This window comes from Hyaena hyaena, unplaced genomic scaffold, assembly GCF_003009895.1.
Source record: "Hyaena hyaena isolate Hyena2069 unplaced genomic scaffold, ASM300989v1 scaffold_909, whole genome shotgun sequence".
Lineage (NCBI taxonomy): Eukaryota > Metazoa > Chordata > Mammalia > Carnivora > Hyaenidae > Hyaena > Hyaena hyaena.
In genome coordinates this window covers 340587-364512 of record NW_024081534.1, presented here as the reverse complement: position 1 = coordinate 364512, position 23926 = coordinate 340587, and the positions used below count along the sequence as shown (strand labels likewise).

The following is a 23926-nucleotide window of genomic DNA, read 5'->3' as shown; positions in this document are numbered from 1 at the left end:
GGAAGGGCCAGAGAGAGGAGGAGACAGGATCTGAAGACAGCTCTTCGCTGACAGGCTGTCAGTACAGAGCCCGATGCAGGGCTCGAACTCACAAACTGCAAGATCATGGCCTGAGCCAGTCAGCCGCTCCACTAACTGAGCCACTCCGGGGCCCCCATTTATATTATTTGTAAAAGGTACTTAAAATTATTAAAAGGAGAGTGGCTATGCCCTTCTGCTTGTCGTTCTGATGCTGTGGGCACCTTTGTTCCCTCCTGAGTTAATCAAGTTTTCTCCTGAGGCCGTCATGCCCCAGGCTAGAGACGAACTGGCTTCGTGGCTTTGGGACACCCGCTGCCTTCTTCTCTGCTCTTCCAGTAAACGACTGTTCAATTAGTCTACAAAGAGGCTTGTGCCCTGTAAGTCAGGTTTTGTGCGCTGATTTGGGCAGAATGGCACAAGGTAGGACTTCTTGTTCCAAATATAGAAATAAGTCACGCACCGAGGTGTAACACCGCTTGTTCCGAGCGCTCTTATTTATGAGAAGGCCTGTCCCTTCATTCACAGGCCACTTTGGTTTGGAATTTCACTGTCAGCTTAATTCATTGCAATTCAGTTTGACATTTATTGAATGCCTTGAAAGGGAGAAAAAAAGGCATAGCTCTGCCTTCGGGTAGTTTGCCGTAAAATGATGCATTCCGTAATCAGGTCGGGTCTAAATTTTATTTTCTTTTTATTTTTTTATAAATTTTTTAAAGTTTATGTATTTATTTTTTGAGAGAGAGAGAAAGTGTGAGAGGAGAGGGAGGGGAGAGGCAGAGAGAGAGGGAGAGAGAATCCCAGGTAGGCTCCATGCTACCAGTGCAGATCTCAACTGTGGGGCTCCATCCCTGTGAGTTCATGAGCTGAGCTGAAAACAAGAGTCGGACTGACGCTTGGTTGACTGAGCCACCCAGGCATCCTCCTCTGACTCTGATTCTTTTGCATCACTCCCATAAGGGTATTCTTGATTAGACTGAGGTAATCTTCTTACCTCAAGATCCTTAACTTAATTGCACCTGGAAAGTCCCTTATGCCATTGTAAGGTACCACATTGTAAGGTTCCAGGTGTTATAGGATGTGGACATCTCTGGGGGGCTCTTATTCTACTCGAAAGACATATAACTTTTAAACACTTGGCTCCTGCAGCCCCTGGGTAGCTCAGCTGGTTAAGCATCTGACTCAGCTCAGGTCACGATATCACGGTTTGTGACTCTGAACCCTGCATTGGGCTGTCCACTGACACCGCAGAGTTTGCTTGAGATTCTTTCTCCCTCTCAATCTCTCTGTCCCTTCCCTGCTCATGCTCTCTCTCTCTCAAAAAAATAAAGAAAGTAAGTTTAAAAACAAAAAGAAGAAACACTGGGATTCTGAAGGACCTTCATTTATGATGTGGCACTTCTTCCACTTCTTCATAACTCTTTTTTTTTAATTTTTAAAAATGTTTATTCATTTTTTTTTTGAGAGAGAAAGAGACAGAATGTGATCAGGGAAGGCATAGAGAGAGAGGGAGACACAGAATCTGAAGCAGGCTCCTGGCTCTGAGCTGTCAGCCCAGTGCCTGACACAGGGGCTCGAACCTATGAACCACAAGATCATGACCTGAGCTGGAGTCAGACACTCACCCGATTGAGCCACCAGGTGCCCCTCTTCTTTGTAACTCTTAACTGCCACTCAAAGCAACTACTTTATCTTGTGGAGGTTCTAGTTGGACTTTCATAACTAAGGAAGATCTTATATATAGGGCTTAGGTATAATAGGGTTGATGGTCTTTGAGATTCAAAGTTCAGAAGCTCTAGATCTGAGACCCTAGAGGGAGGGAGCCTTAGGTCATGAAAATGACCTCAATCCTGGAAGTGTGTGCTGAAACTCAGAGATGCGTAAGCCAAGGTTCAGGCAACAGGAAGCAATGGCAATGGGAGCACAGTATTTACTTTCTCAAGAAGGATAAGCAGCAGGAGTGGACCGTACACTTAACCTTAGCTTACGTAGGAGGAGAGATCACCTAGGACTTATATACTAATTACCCAACTCAGAGGCTAAAGTCCTTCTGATCTTGCATCTATCGGTGTCCCTCCCCATTCCAACAGGACTGGGGGCAAAGAGCAAAATAAGAGGAAGTTAGAAATAAGTAAATAATCACGAAAGGGTAAGTCTACAGGGTCTTGGTCAGGTAAAGTTGAAAGTCTTCTGGTTCTAAAACCTGTCAATTCTCTCTTCCCTTTGTTCTTCCTTCACCCTCCCTCATGAAGAATGATTAGTCGCTCTTGTCTGAACTTTAATTTTTAAAAAAGGGAAGTTAGAAACTTCTAAGTTCAGGGAAGAACGTAGAAATGTGGATATCCTCCGTGACTTACTCTACAGAATCATAAGCTTTCTTATCAACACATTAATGCAGATACCCACACCGCCTTCCCTCTTAATCTGCTCCTGGTTTGTACAGTCTAGATACCTGGTAACTGCCCGAGTCTCAGGACTGAGTCATCTTCTTTGCAAGCCAGGTATCAGTGGTCACACCTACGATGTTCAGGCATGTGGTTGGTAAGAGCGATCAGCACAAGGCACAGTTCCAGGGGGAAAAGTTCAGTGACGGAGCACCATGGCCACTGACAAAGGTAAAACTGACCGGGGGGCTGGCAAGCTCTATATTCATGAAAAGTGCAGAGATTCTGTGTGTGTGTGTGTGTGTGCGTGTGTCCTGCCTATGCTTGTGTCCTTGAGTGGTTTTCATCTTTCCTATTTGTTCATATATTCATACTCTTTTTTTTTTAAATACCTTCATTTATTTTGAGAGGGACAGAGAATGAGCAGGGGAGGGGCAGAGAGAGAGGGAGACACAGAATCCGAAACAGGCCCCAGGCTCCCAGCTGTCAGCACAGAGCCTCACGGGCGGCTCGAACCCACAACCAGGAGATCATGACTTGAGCCGAAGTCGGCTGCTCAACCAACTAAGCCACCCAGGTGCCCCAATATATTCATATTATTCTTAAACAGGATTTATTATTATTATGAATACTAACTATTCACATCCACAAATGATTTTGATCAAATGACACCAAATCGATGCTTGTTTCACCATAATAAAAAATTCAGTAAAAAATACAACTGTTAAATAACAGTTTAAAATAGCAACAGGGTGCCTGGTGGCTCAGTCGGTGAAGGTCTGACTCTTGATTTCAGCTCAGGTTCAGATTTCTTTCGCAGTTCATGGGATTGAATTCCACATCGGGCTCTGCATTGACAGTGAGGAGCCTGTTTGGGATTCTCTCTCTCCTTCTCCCCTTCCCCTGCTCACAATGTGTCTTTCTCCCTCTCTCTGTCAAAAATTAATTTAAAAAATAAATAAATGATCTTAAAGAAAAGAAAGCCTTTTTTTAATGTTTATTTTTGAAACAGAGAAACACAGAGCATGAGCAGGCGGAGGGTTGGGGGAAGAGAGAGGGAGACACAGAATCTGAAGCAAGTTCCAGGCTCTGAGCTGTCAGCACAGAGCCTGATGTGGGGCTCAAACTCACAAACCATGAGATCATGACCTGAGCCAAAGTCAGACGCTTAACTGACTGAGCCACCCAGGCACCCCTTCTCCACTGTTCTTTTTCTCTGTTAAAAGTCTCCTGTGAGGGGCCTGCTGGGGGAAAGACTAAAGGCATTATTTAGTTATCCTGGACTTTTCACTGAAGGTGGGTGGTGTGTTTTATCCCTCAAACCGTCCCATCATGTGGCTGGTATCATTGTCTTGAATTGAAGGAATAGATACATTGGGTGCTCAGGTGGCTCCATCGGTTAAGTGTCCGACTTTGGCTCAGGTAATGATCTCATGGTTCATGAGTTCGAGCCCGGTGATGGGCTCTGTGCTGACGGCTTGGAGCCTGGAGCCTGCTTCAGATTCTGTGTCTCCCTCCCTCTCTGCCCCTCCCCTGTTTGCACTGTCTCTCTCTCTGAAAAGTAAGTAAACATTTTTAAAAATTTGTTTAATTACAATTAAATAATGCAATTGGAGGGGTAGATACTGAGACTATATCTCATTCTCCCTTTCTGAGGGCTCTCACTGCTGCTTCACCAGTGTCCTCATGTCATCAATATGACCTTCTTATAGGGGGGTCTGGGTGGGCCAGTCGTTTGCGTGTCCAACTCTTGATTTGAGCTCAGGTTATGATCTCATGGTTCCTGAGTTCATGCCTCTTGTTAGGCTCTGCGCTGGCAGATTCTCTCTCCCCCCCACCCCTCTCTCTCCTTCTCTCTGCCTGCCCCCTCCCCTATTCGTGCCCTCCTTCTTTCAAAATAAATCAATAAACTTAAAACAATATGGCTTCTTCTACAGGTATGGTCCCTGCTTCTACTGGGCTCCCTCTGAGTGGACCAGCAGGTTCAAAGGCCCCAATGTGGATTAAGGTCTGAGAAGCACCCATTCCAGGGTATTAGTCACCCTCTTCTACCCCCATCTCAGTGCTGAAATTCCCCATACATCCTTTTAAAGGATGAGAAGTTTATTCTCAAGTTACACTTCCTGACTCTGTCCTCTTTTTTTTTTTTTTAATTTTTAAATGTTTATTTATTTTTGAGAGAGATAGAGGGTGAGCAGGGGAGGGGCAGAGAGAGGGAGACACAGAATCTGAAGCAGGTTCTAGGCTCAAGCTGTCAGCACAGAGCCCTGAGCAGGGCTTGAACTCACAAACTGCGAGATCATGACCATGAGCCGAAGTCGGACGCTTAGCCGACTGTCACCCAGGTGCCCCACTGACTGTCCTTTTTCTGTACATCTGGCTAATTTCTCTTTTTAAAGGTCCCACACTCCAGCTAGAACTATTTTTCATTTCCAGGAAAGTGTGCTATGCATACTTCCCTTTTGGGGAACCTCTCTACCATCCAGTACAAATGCACAAGCAGACATAGTAGGCACATGTGCGCGCTCGCACACACACATACAGACACACAGCTGTGGAGGAAAAACTTCTCCTTTACCCTCTTAGAGTTCGTTGTTGGGTGCCTGTAGATTAACCTAACAAAAGACAGATGAATAGAAGAAAAGACAAAATTCATACAAGAATTCAAAAAAACATGACTCAAAGAGTGGTTAGAATTTGAGGCTTATATACCTTTTTTTTAAAAATATTTTTATTTATTTCTAGGAGAGAGAGAGAGAGAGACAGCGTGAGCAGGGGAGGGTCAGAGAGAGAGGGAGACACAGACTCTGAAACAGGCTCCAGGCTCTGAGCTGGCAGTCAGCACAGAGCTCTACGCGGGGCTCGAACCCATGAACCGCGAGATCATGACCTAAGCGAAAGTCGGACGCTTAACCGACTAAGCTACCCAGGCGCCCCTTATATACCTTATTAATAAGAAAAGCAGAGAGACAGAAGGGCTGTTAAGGGAAAACAGACTTTTAGGAATGATAGATGGGCTCTGAGAAGAATAGATCGACATACAATGGTTTTGTGACAATGGCTGTGTGTCTGTGTATCTTGAGTGGTAAGAGTCCATCTCTCCTGGTTATTTCAGGGGATAGGATTTATGACCATTGATTTCTTTTGAGTTCCTTTGGAGGATTCTGCCTGTAGGAAAAATAAGGGATTTCGGTGGGAGAGGGTCTATTTTCTTTTGTTTTTGTTTTTTTTTTTAATGTTTTAATGTTTTATTTATTTTTGAGAGCTAGAGACACCAGGGCATGAGCAGGGGAGGGGCAGGGGGGTAGACACAGAATCTGAAAAAGGCTCCAGGCTCCCAGCTGTCAGCACAGAGCCCGACGAGGCTCGAACCCCAGAGACCTCAAGAGCATGACCTGAGCTGAAGTCGGATGCTTAACTGACTAAGCCACCCAGGTGCCCCAAGAGGCCCTACTTTCAAATTTCTTCAGATCCAAATAGGTTTTGAAAATCTTGTTTAAAGTTTATTTATTTTCAGAAGGGGGACAGAGAGAGAATCCCAAGCAGGCTCCTCAGGGTTCAATCCCACGAACCGTGAGATCATGACCTGAGCAGAATTCAAGAGTCAGATGCTTAACCAACTGAGCCACCCAGGTGTCCCAGATCCAAATAGCTTTTATGCCTCAGTGGCACACTCTGAACCCCTCAACACACACACACACACACACACACACACACACACTCAGCTCTGGGCAAAATGCCTCCTGCTTTGGAGGAAGTGTCTCCCAAGTCTTGTGACTCTTCTTGATCTAAAAACACCACCTCCGGTTTGGTCCGGAGGATGGACTGAACCTCCTGCTTGCGTCTCCCCCCATATGGCCATTTCCCCTCAGAGGTGGCAGTCGGATCCACTGAGAAACCATATCTTGTGAGTGGACCTTTTTGCTTGGTGTCTCCTCTCTCTTGGAAAAGAGAGACTGGTGATGATAGCGGAGCCTTTTGATTTATGATCCTTTTCTCTCACTTCCCCAGGCAAATTTTAGCTTTCAAGTAACCAAGCAGCAAACCCTTAATGTGACTTTTGTTGCCAGAATAAATGTCCATGTTTCTCCAAATAAAATAAATGCGTTGCATTTCTGCTCTCTGAGTTTTAGAATTCTGCACCATGAGTATTCTCAATTCGGGCGAGGTCAGTGCCCATTTTGTCCTCAAAGCTCTGAGTCTCAAGAGACACGGGCCTCTAAAATTCAGTACTTGAACTTGAATTGCCCTTATATGCTCCAAAGCCTTCCCATATACTTTGAATAAAACCCATGGCTTTGAATATAAACTCCACGAGCATAAAGGTAAGGATTCGTTTTGTTCCCTGTTCCTGTACCTAATACTGAGTAAGCTCCTCCTTAACATTTGTTGGAAGGGTGAATGAGTGAACCCCTCCCACACCTTCCCTGCACAGACTGTAAATCTGCCAGGTTTCAGGGTGTCTTACCTGCTGTAGCCTCTTTTTGGCCATTCTTGGTATCATGTTGCTCTGTGACTGCAAATTAGTGGGCACAGGGACCAAATAGGGCTCTTGGCTGTTTCTTTCATTCTTTTTTCTTTTTTTTAAATGTTTATTTTTGAAAGAGAGAGTGTGAGGGGGAGGAGCAGGGAGAGAGAAGGAGGCAGAATTCGAAGCAGACTCCAGGCTCTGAGCTGTTAGCTGAGAGCCAGACGTGGGAGCTCAAACTCACAAACCATGAGATCATGACCTGAGCCGAAATCAAGTCGGCTGTGTAACCAACTGAGCCACCCAGGTGCCTCTGTGTGTATTTACTTTTATGCAATTTTGTCACCTGTGTATTCACTACCATGGTCATATCTGAAAATTCTAACAGTACAGAGACTGTTATAACAACTTTTATAACCAACCCCTCCTTCCTCCTGACCCACCCTTGTTCTTAGTTCTTGAGAACCACTGATCTCTCCTCACTTCTAAAATTTTGTCACTCAAAATGTTAGATAAATGGAATCATGCAGAATGCAACGTTTAGAGATTGTACCCCTGTCTCTCAAGGATAATTCCTTGGAGATTCATCCAGATTATTACATGTATCAAGAGTTTGTTCCTTTTTTATTGCTAAATAGTATTCCATGGTATAGATTTACCATAGATGGTTTAACATCTGGACATCTAGGTCGATGCCAGTTTTTAGATATTACAAATCAAACCGATAGAAGCATTTGCATACAGCCTTTGTGGGAGCCTACATTTTCATGCCTCTGAAGTAAATGCTGGGTTTTATGGTAGTTGCATTTTCAATTATTGTTGTTGCTTTTATTTTTAAAATTTTTTAATTAATTTTTTTTTTAATTTTAGAGAGAGAGAGTGGGAGGGAGGGGCAGAGAGAGAAGGGGAAAGAGAAAATCCCAAGCAGGCTTCACATTCAGCATGGAGGCCGATGCAGGGCTTGATCCCACAACCCTGGGATCATTACCTGAGCTGAAATCAAGAGTCAGAGGATCAACCAACTGAGCCATCCAGGTTTTTAATTAAGGTTGTTTTTTTTAATTAAGAAACTGCTGGGACACCTAGGTGTCGGTTGAGCGATCGGCTCTTGATTTTAGATCAGGTCATGATCTCTCGGTTGTGAGATGGAGCCCTGTGTCAGGCTCCTCACTGTGCATGGAGCCTGCTTGGGATTCTCTCTCTGCCCCTCCCCTCTCTCAAAGTAAATAAGTAAACTTAAAAAATAATAGTAATTAAGAAACTGCCTGTTTCTTAGAGTGGCTGTACCAATATACATTCCCACCAGCAATATATGAGAGATCCAGTTTCTCTGCATAATATTGTTCTCTCTCTGTCTCTGTCACTCTATGTATATATTTAGCTATCCCGTAACTGATAGTAGTGAGACTCATTGTCATTTGTTCAATAAATATCTATTGCCAACATGTTTCAAGCAGTGTGATGATAGGGTCTAGAATGAGATCTTCATAATCCATATCTTACATTATTTACAATTCATTGTGATTATGGTCAGGTAAGTACCAATCAAAATATAGCATGATATGGGAATGCAAACTGGTGCAGCCACTCTGGAAAACAGTATGGAGGTTCCTCAAAAAATTAAAACTAGAACTGCCTTATGACCCAGCAATTGCACCAGTAGGGATTTAGCCAAGAGATACAGGTGTGCTGTTTCTAAGGGGCACGTGCACCCCATGTTTATAGCAGCGCTATCGACAATAGCCAAAGTATGGAAAAAGCCCAAATGTCCAACAACGGATGAATGGATAAAGAAGATGTGGTACACATACTCAATGGAGTATTGTTCGGCAATCAAAAAGAATGAAATGTTGCCATTTGCAACTAGGCAGATGGAACTAGAGGGTTTATGCTAAATGAAATTAGTCAGAGAAGGACAAATATATGACTTCACTCAGATGAGGACTTTAAGATACAAAACAGATGAACATAATGGAAAGGAAGCAACAATAATGTAAAAAAGAGGGGGACAAAACATAAGAGACTCTTAAATACAGAGAATGAACAGAGGGTTGCTGGAGGGGTTGTGGGTGGGGGAATGGGCTAAAGGACAAAGGGCATTAAGGAGGACACTTGTCGGGATGAGCACTGGGTGTTATACGCAGGGGATGAATCACTGGAATCTACCCCTGAAATCCCTATTGCACTATATGCTAACTAACTTGGGTGTAAATTTTATTTTATTTTTTAAAGTTTTTGTGTTTTATTTATTTCTGAGAGAGAGAGAGAGAGAGACAGCGTGAGCAGGGGAGGGTCAGAGAGAGAGGGAGATCCAGAATCCAAAGCAGGCTCCAGGCTCTGAGCCGTCAGCACAGAGCCCGATGCAGGGCTTGAACTTGTGAATAGCAAGATCATGACCTGAGCCGAAGTTGCATGCCCAACCAACTGAGCCACCCACGCACCCTGGCTTGGGTATAAATTTTAAAAAATAAATATTAAAACAATAGCTCCATAAAAAATATAGCATAATAATCGCTGTGATGAAGGGGGTACAGAATTCTATGAACGCCTGTAGAAATCACACATGGGAGCCTCTAAAGAATGACTGTCTCATTGCACTTAGTCATTCTTGCTGGAGCCTTAAGGAGGGTCACTTGGTTTGGGATTGGGCAAATAGATTCTGGCAGCGCCCTTAAAAATGTTGCTTTTCTTGAGGGTCCAATCCAATTAATACAGGAGAGAATCTTTTAACCCCATTTTCTGGTATGGTTTGCAGGTTTAGAAAAACAGAGTATTTTTTCTTAGCTAAAGTTGTGCGTGAGTGTTGTTTGACATAATCATCTCTTGGTCAACAGGGCCTTCAGCTGGAGACGCCACCTTGAGGTAAGATTAATACTATCATGGGGGCACCTGGGAGGTTCCGTCGGTTAAGCGTCTGACTTCAGTTCGGGTCATGATCTCACGGTTGGTGAGTTCCAGCCCCACATCGGGCTCTGTGCTGACAGCTCAGGGACTGAAGCCTGCTTTGGATTCTGTGTCTCCCTCTCTCTGCCCCTCCCCTGCATTCTCTCTCTCAAAAATAAATAAACATTATATGAGAAAAAAAGAAGAATACCATCACAGTGAGCATTTGGTTCAACAAGAATAAGTAGATTTAAGAGCTGTAGGACTATAGCTTTCCATATTTTCCTTTCTTTTATCATGTTTCCACTCTTTCTTTTTGCCTTTTCTAACTTCATTCTCTATAATTATTGCTTTCTTAAAAGTTTATTTATTTATTTTGAGAGAGAGAGAGAGAGAGAAGGGCACACTCGAGCTAGGGGTTGGGGACAGAGAGAGAATCCCAAGCAGTCTCCATGTGGAGCCTGATGTGGGCCCAGGAGTCGGACGTTCGGCTGACTGAGCCACGCAGGCGCCCTACAATTATAGCTTTCTAAATCTTTGTTTCGATGTCTTTTGGTTTCTGTTTAAATAAATTAGCTTCCAGCTTTGTTCTATTGCTGCTTTATCTTTGTTCTTCTCTGTTTAAATTGCACGATTTTATAGCCATTAGTGAAAGGTCCATAGAGATCATTTGGCAGTCTGATTTCATCTTTTTATTTTATACTATGTCCCCATTTTTCAGACCTAGCATTATATCAGGGGGACTTTTGTCAGGGAATATATTACCTCATGATGGGTGGGAGGACTGATCTATGTAGTAAATCAGTGTAATGCTTTAGGGATGAGTGGAAATATTGGGATGTAATAAGCTGATGACTCAGCCACATGGCAAACAAGAGTCCTCATTACCATCTTGAGTTTCCCCTGAGTTACAGCCTTGAGGCACGGAAAGTATTAAATCTAAAGATGTCATTGGGAGGGGTGCCCAGCAAGCTCAGTCTATAGAGCATGTGACTCTTGGTCTTGCTGTTGTAAATCTGAGCCCCACATTGGGTGTAGAGATTATTAAAGACAAAATCTTTAACAAGTAAATGAATAAAGAGGTCACTGGGAGCGATTTGAATTTTTTTCATCTGAGGAATTAGTATACAGACTCTCAGGGGGAAGAATCCTGAGGCTGACTTTTTCTCTCTTCAGACTTGGCAATAGAAACTTTTTTCTTTTTTCCCCATTTATTTATATTTGAGAGACAGAGCACAAGCAGGGGAGAGAGAGAGAGAGAGGGTGACAGAATCTGAAACAGGCTCCAGGCTCAGAGCTGTCAGCACAGAGCCTGGCGCGGGGCTCGAACTCACAAACCGTGAGATCATGACCTGAGCCAAAGTCGGACACTTAACCCACTGAGCCCCCCAGGCTCCCCAGCAATAGAATCTTGTTGGCAGTTCGAGGCTTCTACCTAAAATCTAGTTAGAGTCCACTGAGGAATGTTGAAGAGTAGAAATTGGGACATGGCATCTCTACATATTTATACCTGAATTCAAAACTACTGAGCAATAGTATCAGACAGTGGAGCTAAATAACCTGAGTTGGGAAAACCCTCTTCACTCTGCTTGTGAGAGAAACTCTGATAATTCAAATGGACCTACTTAGGTAACTTTGAGAAATAGATTAGGAAAAAAAGACTTTCCTAAGATGTCATGTTTTAGATCCGTGTGATAGAGGAGGGGACCATGAAATTATTCCTAGGGTCCCTCTAAAGATTGCCTGATAACATGATAACATGGGGGTGCTTTTTATGTTTCAGAAGAAGAATTGAGCCCTGGGAATTTGAAGTCTTCTTCGACCCCAGAGAACTCCGCAAAGAGGCCTGTCTGCTCTATGAAATCCAGTGGGGCACAAGCCACAAGATCTGGCGAAACTCAGGCAAAAATACCACCAAACACGTCGAGCTCAATTTTATAGAAAAATTCACTTCAGAAAGACGTTTTTGCACACCCGTCAGCTGCTCCATCACCTGGTTCCTGTCCTGGAGTCCCTGTTGGGAATGTTCCAAGGCCATTAGAGAATTTTTGAGCCAACATCCTGGCATGACTCTGGTTATTTATGTATCTCGCCTTTTCTGGCATGTGGATCAGCAAAACCGGCAAGGGCTCAGGGACCTCATTAACAGTGGTGTGACTGTCCAGGTCATGAGAGTCCCAGGTAAAAACAATGAACAGAGGATCTTAAGTGTTGATGAGAGGCTGCTTCAAATCCTCTGCCTCAAATCTCCCTCTCTCTGCTCCTCCCCCACTTGTGCTCTCTCTCTGTCTCTCCCTAAATAAATAACCTTTATTTATTTATTTATTTTTTAATGTTTTATTTATTTCTAGGAGAGAGAAAGAGACAGCATGAGCAGGGGAGCAGGGGAGGGTCAGAGAGAGAGGGAGTTACAGACTCTGAAACAGGCTCCAGGCTCTGAGCTGGCAGTCAGCACAGAGCCCGACACCGGGCCCGAACCCACGAACCGCGAGATCATGACCTAAGCGAAAGTTGGACGCTTAACCGACTAAGCCACCCAGGCGCCCCAATAAATAACCTTTAAAGGGCACCTGGCTGGCTCAGTCGGTTAAGCGTCCAACTTTGGCTCAGGTCATGATCTCACAGTTGGTGGGTTCGAGCCCCGATTCGGGCTCTGTGCTGACAGCTCACAGCCTGGAGCCTGCTTTGGATTCTGCGATTCCCTCTCTCTCTGCCCCTCCCCCACTCCTGCTCTGTCTCTCTGTCTCTCAAAAATGAATAAACGTTAAAAAAAAACTTAAAAAAAAAGAAGCAAAAGTCCAAAATAACATGAGAAAGGACTAAGTTTGCCCTTCATAGCAAGGAAAATATGGAAAACGAGGGCTCTCTTTTTGATGCTTCCAACCTGCCATGGAGACCTATCAGCCATCTTCAAATAAAGCATGTTGTTCTTTTTAGGGATTGTGGGCAGGTTAGCCCATCTCCGATGGCAAATAGGCTGAAGGGCTTTATGTAAAGTATATCTACAAGTTGGGCGCTCTTAAAGTCACTTTCTGCTCTATTAGTTGAAGGAACCAAGATGTGTGTTTCCTTAGAGTATGATCACTGCTGGAGGAATTTTGTCAACTACCCACCTGGGAAGGAGGACCACTGGCCCAGATACCCTGTTGTCTGGATGACGCTGTATGCCCTGGAACTCCACTGCATAATTCTAGTAAGTTACCTTACTTTATTTTATTATTTTAAAGTTTTATTTATTTCGGTAATCTCTACACCCAATGCGGGGCTCGAACCTATGACCCTGAGATTAAGACTTGCATGATCTTCCGACTGAGCCCTCCAGGAGCCCCTCTGGCCAGTCACGTTAAAGGACAAAGATTCTGATGCCCACAGAAACATCCTTCTTTGATTTTTTTTTTAATAAATTGACATGTTTGCCATTTATATTGAAATTTAGTTATTTAACTTCTTGACCTATCTTAAGAAAGTGTGAGAGTGGGGCATCTGGGTGGTTCAGTCGGACCCTTGATCTTGTCTCAGGTCATGATCTCACAACTGGTGAGACTGAGCCCGTCACCCAGCTCTGGGCTGACAGCATGGAGCCTGCTTGGGATTCTCTCTCTTCCTCTCTCTTTCTGCCCCTTCCCCGTTCTCTCTCTTTCTCTCAAAATAAATTAGTAAACTTAAAACAAAAAAAAATGTGAGAAGAACAAGACATTCTCTGCAGGAAATAAGTGGGAGAAGAGAACAAACTGGTTTAAGATACACATGGACTCCACATTAATTTGATGTTATTATGATTACCACACTTCCTGGCTATACAGAGTTGCAGACATTCTCTTTTCCCATCTTGCTGTGTGTCATCCTATTGAAGAAATGTAGGTGTCCCATTTGTATTCTCTTGAAAGTTGCTCAATAGTCTTCCAACTAATGTTTTAAAATGTTTGTGGTTATAATAGTATCAAGAAAAACATTATTCTGTTTTTCTTTCCAGAGTCTCCCTCCCTGCTTAAAGATTTTAAGAAGATGTCAGAATCAGCTTACGTTGTTCAGACTTACTCTTCAAAAGTGCCATTACCAAACGATTCCACCCCATATCCTTTTAGCTACAGGGCTGATACAACTTCCTGTGACCTGGAGATGAATAGAATGATTCTGTGTGGGGCACCTGGGTGGCTCAGTCGATTGGGTGTCCGACTTCAGCTCAGGTGGTCATCTCGAGGTTCATGAGTTCAAGCCCCACACTCGGCTCTGTGCTGTTGGCTCAAAGCCTGGAGCCTGCTTCCGACTCTGTGTCTTTCTCTGCCCCTCCCCCACTCATGCTGTGTCTGTCTCTGTCTCTCAAAAATAAATAAACAAAAAAATGATTCCTTGTGTACACTGTTTTGATTGCAGACACTGATGCCCCACGAAAGAGTGCTATTGGACTGTAGAAGTTTTCAGTTGGTATTTCTATACACCACCAACAAATTACCTAAAAATGAAAAATTAAAAAATCCCATTCACAATAGCATCATAAATAAATAAGGGGTCCCTGGGTGACTAAATCAGAGAAGAGTCTGACTTCTGCTCAGGTCATGATCTCATGGTTTGTGAGTTCAGGCTCCTCACAGGGTTCTGTGCTGACAGTGAGGAGCCTACTTGGGATTCTCTCTCTCTCTCTCTCTCTCTCTCCCCCCCTCTCCCTCTCTGCCCCTCCCCTGCTTGTATGTGCTCTCTCTCTCTCAAAATAAAATAAAACAAAAATTTTATTTATTACTTTTTAGTTTTTTTCATGTTTATTTTTGAGAGAGAGAGAGGGCATGCCAGGAAGGGGCAGAGAGAGAGGGAGACACAGAATATGAAGCGGCCTCCAGGCTCTGAGTTGTCAGCACCGATCCTTATGCAGGGCTCGAACTCTCGAACTCTCAAGATCATGACCTGAGCCAAAGTTGGACACTTAACCAACTGAGCCACCCAGCGGCCCCTACCATAAAATAAATTAAAAACTTTAAAAAACTTAAAGAAAAAAAAAAGAACTACCATATGATTCACCAAAATTATTTTGGGGTATATATCTGAAGGAAACGAAATCACTATCTCAAAGAGATATCTGCACCCCATTGTCATTGCATTATTATTTACAAAGCCAAGACACGAAACCAACCTAAGTGTCCATCAACAGAAATTGATAAAGAAGAGGTGGTGTTGGGGCGCCTGGGTGGCTTAGTCGGTTAAGCGTCCGACTTTTGCTTAGGTCATGATCTCGCGGTTCATGGGTTCGAGCCCCGCGTCAGGCTCTGTGCTGACTGCCAGCTCAGAGCCTGGAGCCTGTTTCAGAGTCCGTGACTCCCTCTCTCTCTGACCCTCCCCTGCTCATGCTGTCTCTCTCTCTCTCTCTCCCCTAGAAATAAATAAAAATATATATATATAAAAAAAGAAGAGGTGGTGTATATCATATACACACACACGTGCACACATATAGATGTATACACACACACAACTGTAACTACGAGGTGATGAATGTGTTTACTCACCTTACTGTAGTGGTTATTTTGCAATATACATTATATCAAATTATTATGTTACATACCTTAAACTATACAACGTTATATGTCACTATGTCTCAAAAACGCTGAAGGAAATAGATTAAAAAAAGAATCTAGGAATTTTAACAATCAGTGGTATCACAGATTGCGTCATCTACTGCTGCATCCCAAATTATTCCAATCCATTGTGGCTTAAAACAACAGCAAATATTTATTATATCAGCTCCATCAGAAATTCGGGAGCAATGCATCCATGTGTTCGTGGCTCAGGATGTCTCGCGAGTTTCAGTCCAGCTGTCGGCCAGGACTGCAGTCGTCTCCAGGTCTGACCGAGGCTGGAGAATATGCTTCCCAAGTGGCACGTTCACGTAGCTGGAAAGTCGGTGCTGGTGGTTGATGGAAGGTCTGTTCCTTGCCGTGTCCCTGTCCACAGGGCTGCTTAGATGTCCTCATGTGGAAGCAGGTTTTCTACAGAGCAAGCATCTAAGAGACACCAGGGTGGAAATTGCCCTGTCTCTAATGCCAGGGTCTTGGAATCATACTATTTCTTCTGCAGGATTCTACTGGTAACACCAGCCAGCCGGGACTCAGTGTGGGAGTGGCCCACACAAGGGCTTGGATCCCAAGAGATGAGATTAATTGGAGGCCATCTTGGGTTTTAACTATAGGGACTTGTGCTGTGTGTTTTTTAGGACAAACAATTTCATGAAGCCAATTTCTAAGATGCGAAAGGGAAACAGAACCAGTTTTTATTTGATTCTGACTCAGAACTTCCTAAGATGTAATAGATGATTTATTAGTCAGAATTTATAGAATGAGTTACTATTGTATTTAACAATGTGTTGAACTTTGAGTGGCTAAACACACAAAAAAGGTTATTTCTTGCTTACATTGAAGCCTGATGTAAATTGGTTGAGAATGTCCTTGCTGCCTGTAGTTATTAAGGGACTCAGATTCCTTCCATCTGGTCACTCCACCATCTCCTATGGCCTTGGAACTCTCTACTGAATTCTCCACATTCAGCCAGCTCCCAGGAGAGAGAGCATACGCAGGAGGGGAGAGAGAAGAGACAAAGCATTAAGCAGCATGAAAGAGTGTTCTAGAATCAAGGACTGGAGATGACAGACATTGCTTGTGACCCAATTCCACTAACTAAAAATCAGGCATGTGGCCCCGCCCAACTCTAAGAAAGACAGAAACAGTCCAGGAAGAGAAGAGTTTGATGAACACATAAAGTGCTTGTCACATGAGGAAAATCAGAAACTGAAACATTGTACAATTTAGCCAGACAAGGAACGCCATGGGGCTAAAAGTCAGTGTGTTTTCTACAAAACTACTTCAGTTTTAAAACATTTTGTTTGAGCATTCAGGATATGGCTCTAAGCAGGGCCTTCCCACTGTTCATCATGGAGTCAGACTGGCTCAGTCTCTGGCCTCACCCGTCCTCCTGGGTTGGCGGGGCGATACAGATACAAGGCAGTCTTTTGCGGGGCCATAAGGGGGCTGGGAACTTCTTAGGTATCTCAGTGAAGCCTATCTTAGCATTTTTCTTTAAACTATTGTGAACGATGCCATTATTAATTGTTCTTATAAAAAGATTTATATCTATTTTTTTAAATTTATTTCTAGGAGAGAGAGAGAGAGACAGCGTGAGCAGGGGAGGGTCAGAGAGAGAGGGAGTCACAGACTGAAACAGGCTCCAGGCTCTGAGCTGGCAGTCAGCACAGAGCCCGACGCGGGGCTCGAACCTACAAACCATGAGATCATGTACAAACCGTGAGATCATGACCTAAGCGAGAAAGTCAGACGCTTAACCAACTAAGCCACCCAGGCGCCCCTAAAAAGATTTATATCTAAAAGCCTTAGAATTTCCTGTGTCTAGAGCGAATAAAGTGGTTTTTGTTTTGTTAATGAGGCAACTTTTGGAATGCCCCAGGTCACTTAAGGGGGGGAGTGACAGGTGGGTGGGGATGAGGGGGAGACGGTTGCCAGGGGAAGCAACCTGTGTGATTAGAAGGTTGGAACTTTCAGTTTTACCCCTTGACCTTCTAGGAGGGAAAGGGGCTGGAGGTTAAGTGGATCACCAATGGCTAGTGACTTAATCACTCATTGCCTAAGCACTTAGGCATGATTTTAAAAGAGCCAGAAGGACAGGGTTTGAAATCCACGGATTGTTTTCCCTCGAGTGAAGGAAATCAACTTTGTTACTAAATTGCTTTACTTTTGATTTTGGCAAGGCTTAGAAAGACTTTTCCCGCTACCAGGGTGTAAATATATTCACTCATCTCCACCTCCACCCACCCAAAGTGGGGGGAGAAAGTTGTTAAGAAAAACTGAGTAGGTTCACTATTCTGTATGGTTATAAGGGCCCATTTGATGATAGAAGATAGGACGTGGTAGGCAGAGAAGGAAAGATGAGGACCTGAGGTCTCAGCTGGGGAAAAACACCTATTTTGGAACAATGCTGGGAGTGTCTGACCGCAGGAAGTCCCCTGAGGCATAAAGTTCCTCTGGAGAATGTAACAGACTCCACCTTCTTCCCCTCAGGTGTCCCTTCTGGAACTTGACAAAAGACCAAAGTACGGCCATAGACCACCCCTCATCTAACGGACAGGAGCCAATCAGGAATGGACGACCCAGCACCTAGAACCCTCAAACCCATAAGGGATCCTTAGAAGGAACAAGGGGGAAGGGATGGCGGAGGACTGACCAGAACCTTATGAAACAAGGACCCTTGCCTATAGTCCCCGGAAGTGCCCTCTCTGTAAAGAGAGCTTTTCTACTCTTCTTCCTTTCTAATCTTACATTCTAATAAGCTCTTGCCTGCTGCTCATTTTGTATCCACCTCTTCACTCTTCGGAGCGTGCCTGGTACTGTGGTAAAAAGTCCTCCCAACAATTTGGGATGGTGATCTTAAATTTACAGTCTTTAGGGGCGCCCGGGTGGCTCAGCTGGTTGGGCGTCCTACTTCAGCTCAGGTCATGATCTCTTGGTCTGTGGGTTCGAGGCCCACGTCGGGCTCTGTGCTGACAGCTTGGAGCCTGGAGCCTGCTTCAGATTCTGAGCCTCCCTCTCTCTCTCTGCCCCTCCCCCACTCGTGCTCGGTCTCTCTCCCTCTCTCAAAAATAAACATGAAAATTAAAAAAAAAAATTAGAGTCTTTAATCTGCCCTCCTGTGTGGCATTCTCCAGTTGCACCAAGCTGTTAAAGAGCAGGCATGGAGTGTGAGGCTGGGGCTTTAGCACGTGAGAGCGATAAAGTGAGGGGCCAAAAGGCTTCAGGTGAGTTTGAGTCTGAGCCGAATAAGAAAGAAAACTAGGGGAGAAGGCTGGTGGGTTGGGAAAAGTCAGAAAGGTCAACCAACTGGAAATCTTGATAAGGTCATTAAATAGGTATTGTGGGCGTATTTAAACAATCAAGCTTGAAGAATAGTATGTTTTGGTCAGAACCAGAATGGATTAACTGTTTTGAAAGCAAAGTCAACTGCAATTGATACCTTTGCGGACGGTGTGACCAAGCCTGTGGTTGATTCGGAACAGAAAAGGAGAAAGGCGGTGGAGGTCAAGTGACTGAGCGGTAAGCCCTCATTGCTGTCTGGCTGTTTCCTTGTGTTCTTAACAGGTTTCGGAACTTTTCTGGTGTTCTCACTAGTTGCTTTTAGTAGATGAACTTTCGAATAATTTTGTGGAATTCTTAAAGGTCTGTTGGAATTTTCAAAATGTCATTAACGAGGCTGTAAATGCCAGATAAAAAAAGGCAACTCTTCCTCTGTTCTCCAATAATGTGATCCTCTCATGTGGTCTACTTCTTCCCAGCCAAGTTTCTCAGAGTCATAGTGTATACTCGTTATTTTATTTACTTATGTTTTGCTCCTCAACTCCTTTGGAAAACCTATGCTAAGGCCATCGATAGATGGTCTTCAATCTTTATCTTCCTTTATGTATTTGCAGAGATGGGGTGAAACCAATTTGGGAATATAGCAGTGGCTAAACCAGAACCCACCAGGGGCACCTGGGTGGCTCAGTCAGTTAAGCATCTGACTTCAGCTCAGGTCATGATCTCACAGTCCGTGGGTTCGAGCCTCGTGTTGGGCTCTGTGCTGACAGCTAGTTCAGAGCCTGGAGCCTGCTTCGGATTCTGTCTCCCTCTCTCTCTGCCCCTCCCCTGCTTGCTCTCGGTCTCTCAAAGACATTAAAATAATAATAATAAAAAAATAAAACAGACCTCACCTTTGCTCTCATGGAGCTCAAAATACTAGTTTTCTGGGGCGCCTGGGTAGCTTAGTTGGTTGAGCGTCCAACTTTTGCTTGGGTCATGATCTCGCGGTTCGTGGGTTTGAGCCCCGCGTCAGGCTCTGTGCTGACTGCCAGCTCAGGGCCTGGAGCCTATTTCAGAGTGTGTGTCTCCCTCTCTCTCTGACCCTCCCCTGCTCACGCTGTCTCTCTCTCTCCTAGAAATAAAAAAAAAAAAATACTAGTTTTCTCATGTGTCTCCCTCTCTCTCTGACCCTCCCCTGCTCACGCTGTCTCTCTCTCTCCTAGAAATAAAAAAAAAAAAATACTAGTTTTCTCATTCTATGAAAACCCACTTCTCCAAAGATCTCATCCATTTCCATGGCTTCAACTACCACCTATAATCAGAAGTGATAGTCAAAATACATTAAATTATATCATCCATGCACCAACTTAATCAGAACAGAGCACCAGCCAATCAGATAGCTAGTTTGGTTGCACTGTTATGTTCACTGGATATTAGCCCAACCAATAATATATAAATTTTATATGATAATATGATGTCTGGTAGTTAATAGAACAAACTAGAAATTCCAGACTGCTCAAGTTCTAGGTCTGTTACTTCCTGCGATGTGACCTGGGGCAAGTTACTTCACCTGTTTGCTTCCATTCCCTCCTCCAAATGGGGATAATAAAGTACGTATATAATAGTGTTTTTAAAATTTTTTTATTTTTATTTTTATTTTTTAATTAAAGATTTTTATTTTTTTTTAGAATTTATTTCTGAGAGAGACAGAGAAAGACAGACAAACAGACAGTGTGAGCAGGGGAAGGTCAGAGAGAGAAGACACAGAATCTGAAACAGGCTCCAGGCTCTGAGCTGGCAGTCAGCACAGAGCCCGACGCGGGGCTTGAACCCACAAACTGCTAGATCATGACCTGAGCCGAAGCCGGACGTCCAACCGACTGAGCCACACAGGTGCCCCTCATAGTGTTTAAAAAAAATTTTTTTTAATGTTTTATTTTATTTTTGAGAGAGAGAGAGACAGAGTGCAAGTGGGGTAGGGGAATAGAGAGGGAGACACAGAATCTGTAGCAGCTCCAGGCTCTGAGCTGTCAGTCAGCACAGAGCCTGATGCGGGGCTCAAACTCACTAACCTTGAGGTCATGACCTGAGCCGAAGTGGGATGCTCAAAGGACTGAGCCGCCCAGGTGCTCCATCATAGTGTTAGGAGAATCAAATTTAGAACAACCTGGACTATAACAAGCACTCAATAAATGAAAGGTATTATTATTCATTATTCTACAACTATGTCTCTAATCCTGACTTTTTTTCCCCTGAGCTTCAGAGTTCTAGATTAAGTATTTCTCCCTCCCCCCACCCCCCCAATTATACCTTGGATGTTTGGGAAACCTACAAGTTTCTGTATAATTAGAAGGGTAGCTTTGTAAATCAATAGGGGCAAACAAGTTTTATATATATTTGATTATATGTACTGGTTTGAATGGGGAAAAATAACAAACAGCAAATATATACAGTATTCATCGTGTACCAGGTCCTGTTTTAAGTTGTTTCTATATGTGAACCCATTTACATATACGTAACAGGTAGCAAAGTGACCCATCGGGTAAGTATTATTTTTATTCCCACTTTATAAAGGAGAAAACAAGCACAAAAAGTTCAAACATTTGACCCTGTCACATAGCTGTTAAGTTTTAAATGACTCTGCCTCCAGGGTTTAACTTCCTTGTCATCATGCCGCTATACTGCCTCACTAGACAGGAAGCAGTTGCTTGTGACAAAAAGAGCATTTCCTACAACATTCTTTACCTATCAGATCTATTTCCCTCCAGATATTACAATTCAAAAAATATCCCCCTGCTAGTTAATATAACAGTATATCCTCTCATTATATCAGGGATCAGCACCCTGACAGTGACTTAATCTTTTGATCTAATATATTTCTTTAAAGTTTATTTATTTATTTTGAGAGAGAGACAGAGAGTGAGCAGGGGAGGGGCAGAGAGAGTGGGAGACAAAGCCCAGCAGGCTCTGCACTGTCAGCATGGACCCCGAGCGGAGCTCTAACGAACTCACAAACCGTGAGATCATAACCTGAGCCAAAGTCGGACACTTAACCGACTGAGCCACCCAGGCGCCCCTTGATCTAATATTTCTAAAATCTGATCCTTTATCACGATAGATATATTCTTGAATGTATAAAGTTACTTTTCTAAGACAGAACCATTTCTGTGTGCTTAGAAAGCCCTGCTTCATTGCCTAATTATTAAAGAGGAAACTGAACGCCATAGGAGCTAAAGTCAAAGCGGAGACAAAGGAACCAACAAACGTGTCACTCTCTGAATAACTCCCTTCTTATCCCAGAGCACACAGATGTGTGTACCTGTGTATACACTTGGCTCATAGTTTTTGACCTGCTCATAAAAACCTACAGAATTTTTACACAATAAGAAGGATGCTATTCATGTTTCTTGTATTAATGACAGTCACTTGGCTTCATCCTATACTTGTTAGGAACCGGCATGTTCTGAAACTGGCACGCAGTGATTCCCAAACCTAAATCACCAAAGACTAATTACAAATTTTCATAAGAATACACTAGATAAGGGCACCTGGGTGGCTCAGTTGGTTAAGCATCCAATTCCTGATTTCTGCTCAGGTCATGATCTTGCGATTTGGTTGTGAGATCGAGCCCCTCATGGGGCTCTGTGCTGAGGGCATGGAGTCTGCTTAAGATTTTATTTCTCCCTGGGCCACGTGAGTGGCTCAGTCGGCTGAGCTTCTGACTTCGGCTCAGGTAATGATCTCAAGGTTCGTGGGTTTGAGCCCCACGTCGGGCTCTGTGCTGACAGCCATCTCGGAGTCTGGAGCCTACTTCAGATTCTGTCTCCCTCTCTCTCTGACCCTCCCCTGTTCCCGCTGTCTCATGCTCTCTCTCAGAAATGAATAAAAACATTTAAAAATTAAAAAAAAAAGATTTTCTTTCTCCCTTTCTCTCTGCCCCTCCCCTGCTTGCTGGTGTGCTGTCTCTCATTACAAAAAGAAACAAAGAAAGAAAAAGAATACACCCGTTGTCAAGAGAAGCTTAAGAACAATGAGAGTCCCAGGCACTGTACCAAAGAAAGATTAACAGTAACTTGAATAAATTAAAATTATGGGACAGCTGAGCCATGTGGGACATAGGATAGAATAGAATTCTGAGCTTAAGTTTCCACTGCCATATACATTATCGCCTATTTATTTTGTAGTATAGACTTATGAAATCTCATCTTTGTGTGAACCAATGAGAAAACATTTCATTAGGAATAGTATTGTAACCCTCTCTCTCTCCTTTTTAATTTTTAAAAATTTTAAGTATGCTTCGTGCCCAACATGGGACTTGAACCCATGGGTCGCAAACTCTACTTACTGAGCCATTCAGGTGCCCCTGGTATTGTAACTTTCTTAGGAGGAAAAAAAAAGGGTGAAAGTTTGTACTCCAAGTAGATGATCATTACAGGTTCTTTCTTATTTCTTATTCTGTCATTCCGTCATTGTGTTTTTAAGACTCTAAGTCAACTTCACCAATCTTTATGAAGGCCTTTCTAAACTTCTGGAAGCTCACTGGTTTCCATATTCTTTATATCTCTGGGCTTAATTTTGGATTTGGATCTCCTCTATGATAGAGGGTACGTGAAGACCCTGTGGGATCTAAATTAGAAGGAAAAAGAAACCAAATTTCATGGACCATGATATGGTCCATGAAACCGTAGGGGTGGATTTTATTTGATTAACACTCAGAGGTGGTTATTTGTGCTGTACAGGTTTCATGGTCCAGAGATTAGAACATCTTGCTATGCATAAACCTAGACAGGCTTTGTGCTTCTCTCTCCAGTGGTGTGTGACTTCGGACAAATTCTGTCCTCAGGTGACCCCCGCGCAGCTGACCTGTCCAGATCCTGGTAATCACACCTTCCCCTTGCCTCCTGAGCTCCTGAGCTGTTACTAAGCCCCAGGACACCTCACTGTCTCTTTCTGGCTCCCTTAAGCCCTATTCTCACCTTGTAAATAGCTCAAGTGTGTATCTGTTGCTGCAAGGATTCTGATTGTTTGTATGAAGTCAGTGGGAAATACCTTCTTGTTTTTCCCAGGTCTGTAGGCACTGGCAATATTTGGTGATTGTCTTTGTGAACCAGCATGTGGATGCATGCATTAGTTAGTCGTTATGGCTTACAGAGCCAGGAATAAAGGAGACACTAGCCCTCAACTTGGACACCCGGGTGGAATTGGATCTAGGGACGCCTCTTGTATACCCAACTATGGAGTGCAAGCAACTAGATCCCTCCTCTCCTTGGGTCCCGTGGCTTTCCCGTTGTATCAAGTATTAGAGATGGCCAAGGACTCAGAGGAAGGCCAGCATTTTCTCAAGCATT

The 23926-nt window shown here is 43.7% G+C and overlaps 1 protein-coding gene across 1 annotated transcript; it reads left to right on the top strand.

The window, feature by feature from the left end:
* The first annotated feature begins 2617 nt into the window (after positions 1 to 2617).
* Positions 2618 to 13876, top strand: APOBEC1 (apolipoprotein B mRNA editing enzyme catalytic subunit 1). Its single transcript, XM_039220635.1, has 5 exons — positions 2618 to 2633; positions 9705 to 9732; positions 11537 to 11934; positions 12828 to 12946; positions 13727 to 13876. The coding sequence occupies exons 1-5, from the start codon at positions 2618 to 2620 to the stop codon at positions 13874 to 13876; spliced, it is 711 nt and encodes a 236-aa protein (XP_039076566.1).
* The last annotated feature ends 10050 nt before the right edge of the window (positions 13877 to 23926 follow it).

What these genes read in the sequence shown, in the direction of transcription:
- APOBEC1 (XM_039220635.1), top strand. An exon ending in GCTGGAGACGCCACCTTGAG is followed by an intron (nt 9,733 to 11,536) that starts GTAAGATTAATA and finishes TTTATGTTTCAG; the next exon opens with AAGAAGAATTGAGCCCTGGG. An exon ending in AACTCCACTGCATAATTCTA is followed by an intron (nt 12,947 to 13,726) that starts GTAAGTTACCTT and finishes TTTTCTTTCCAG; the next exon opens with AGTCTCCCTCCCTGCTTAAA.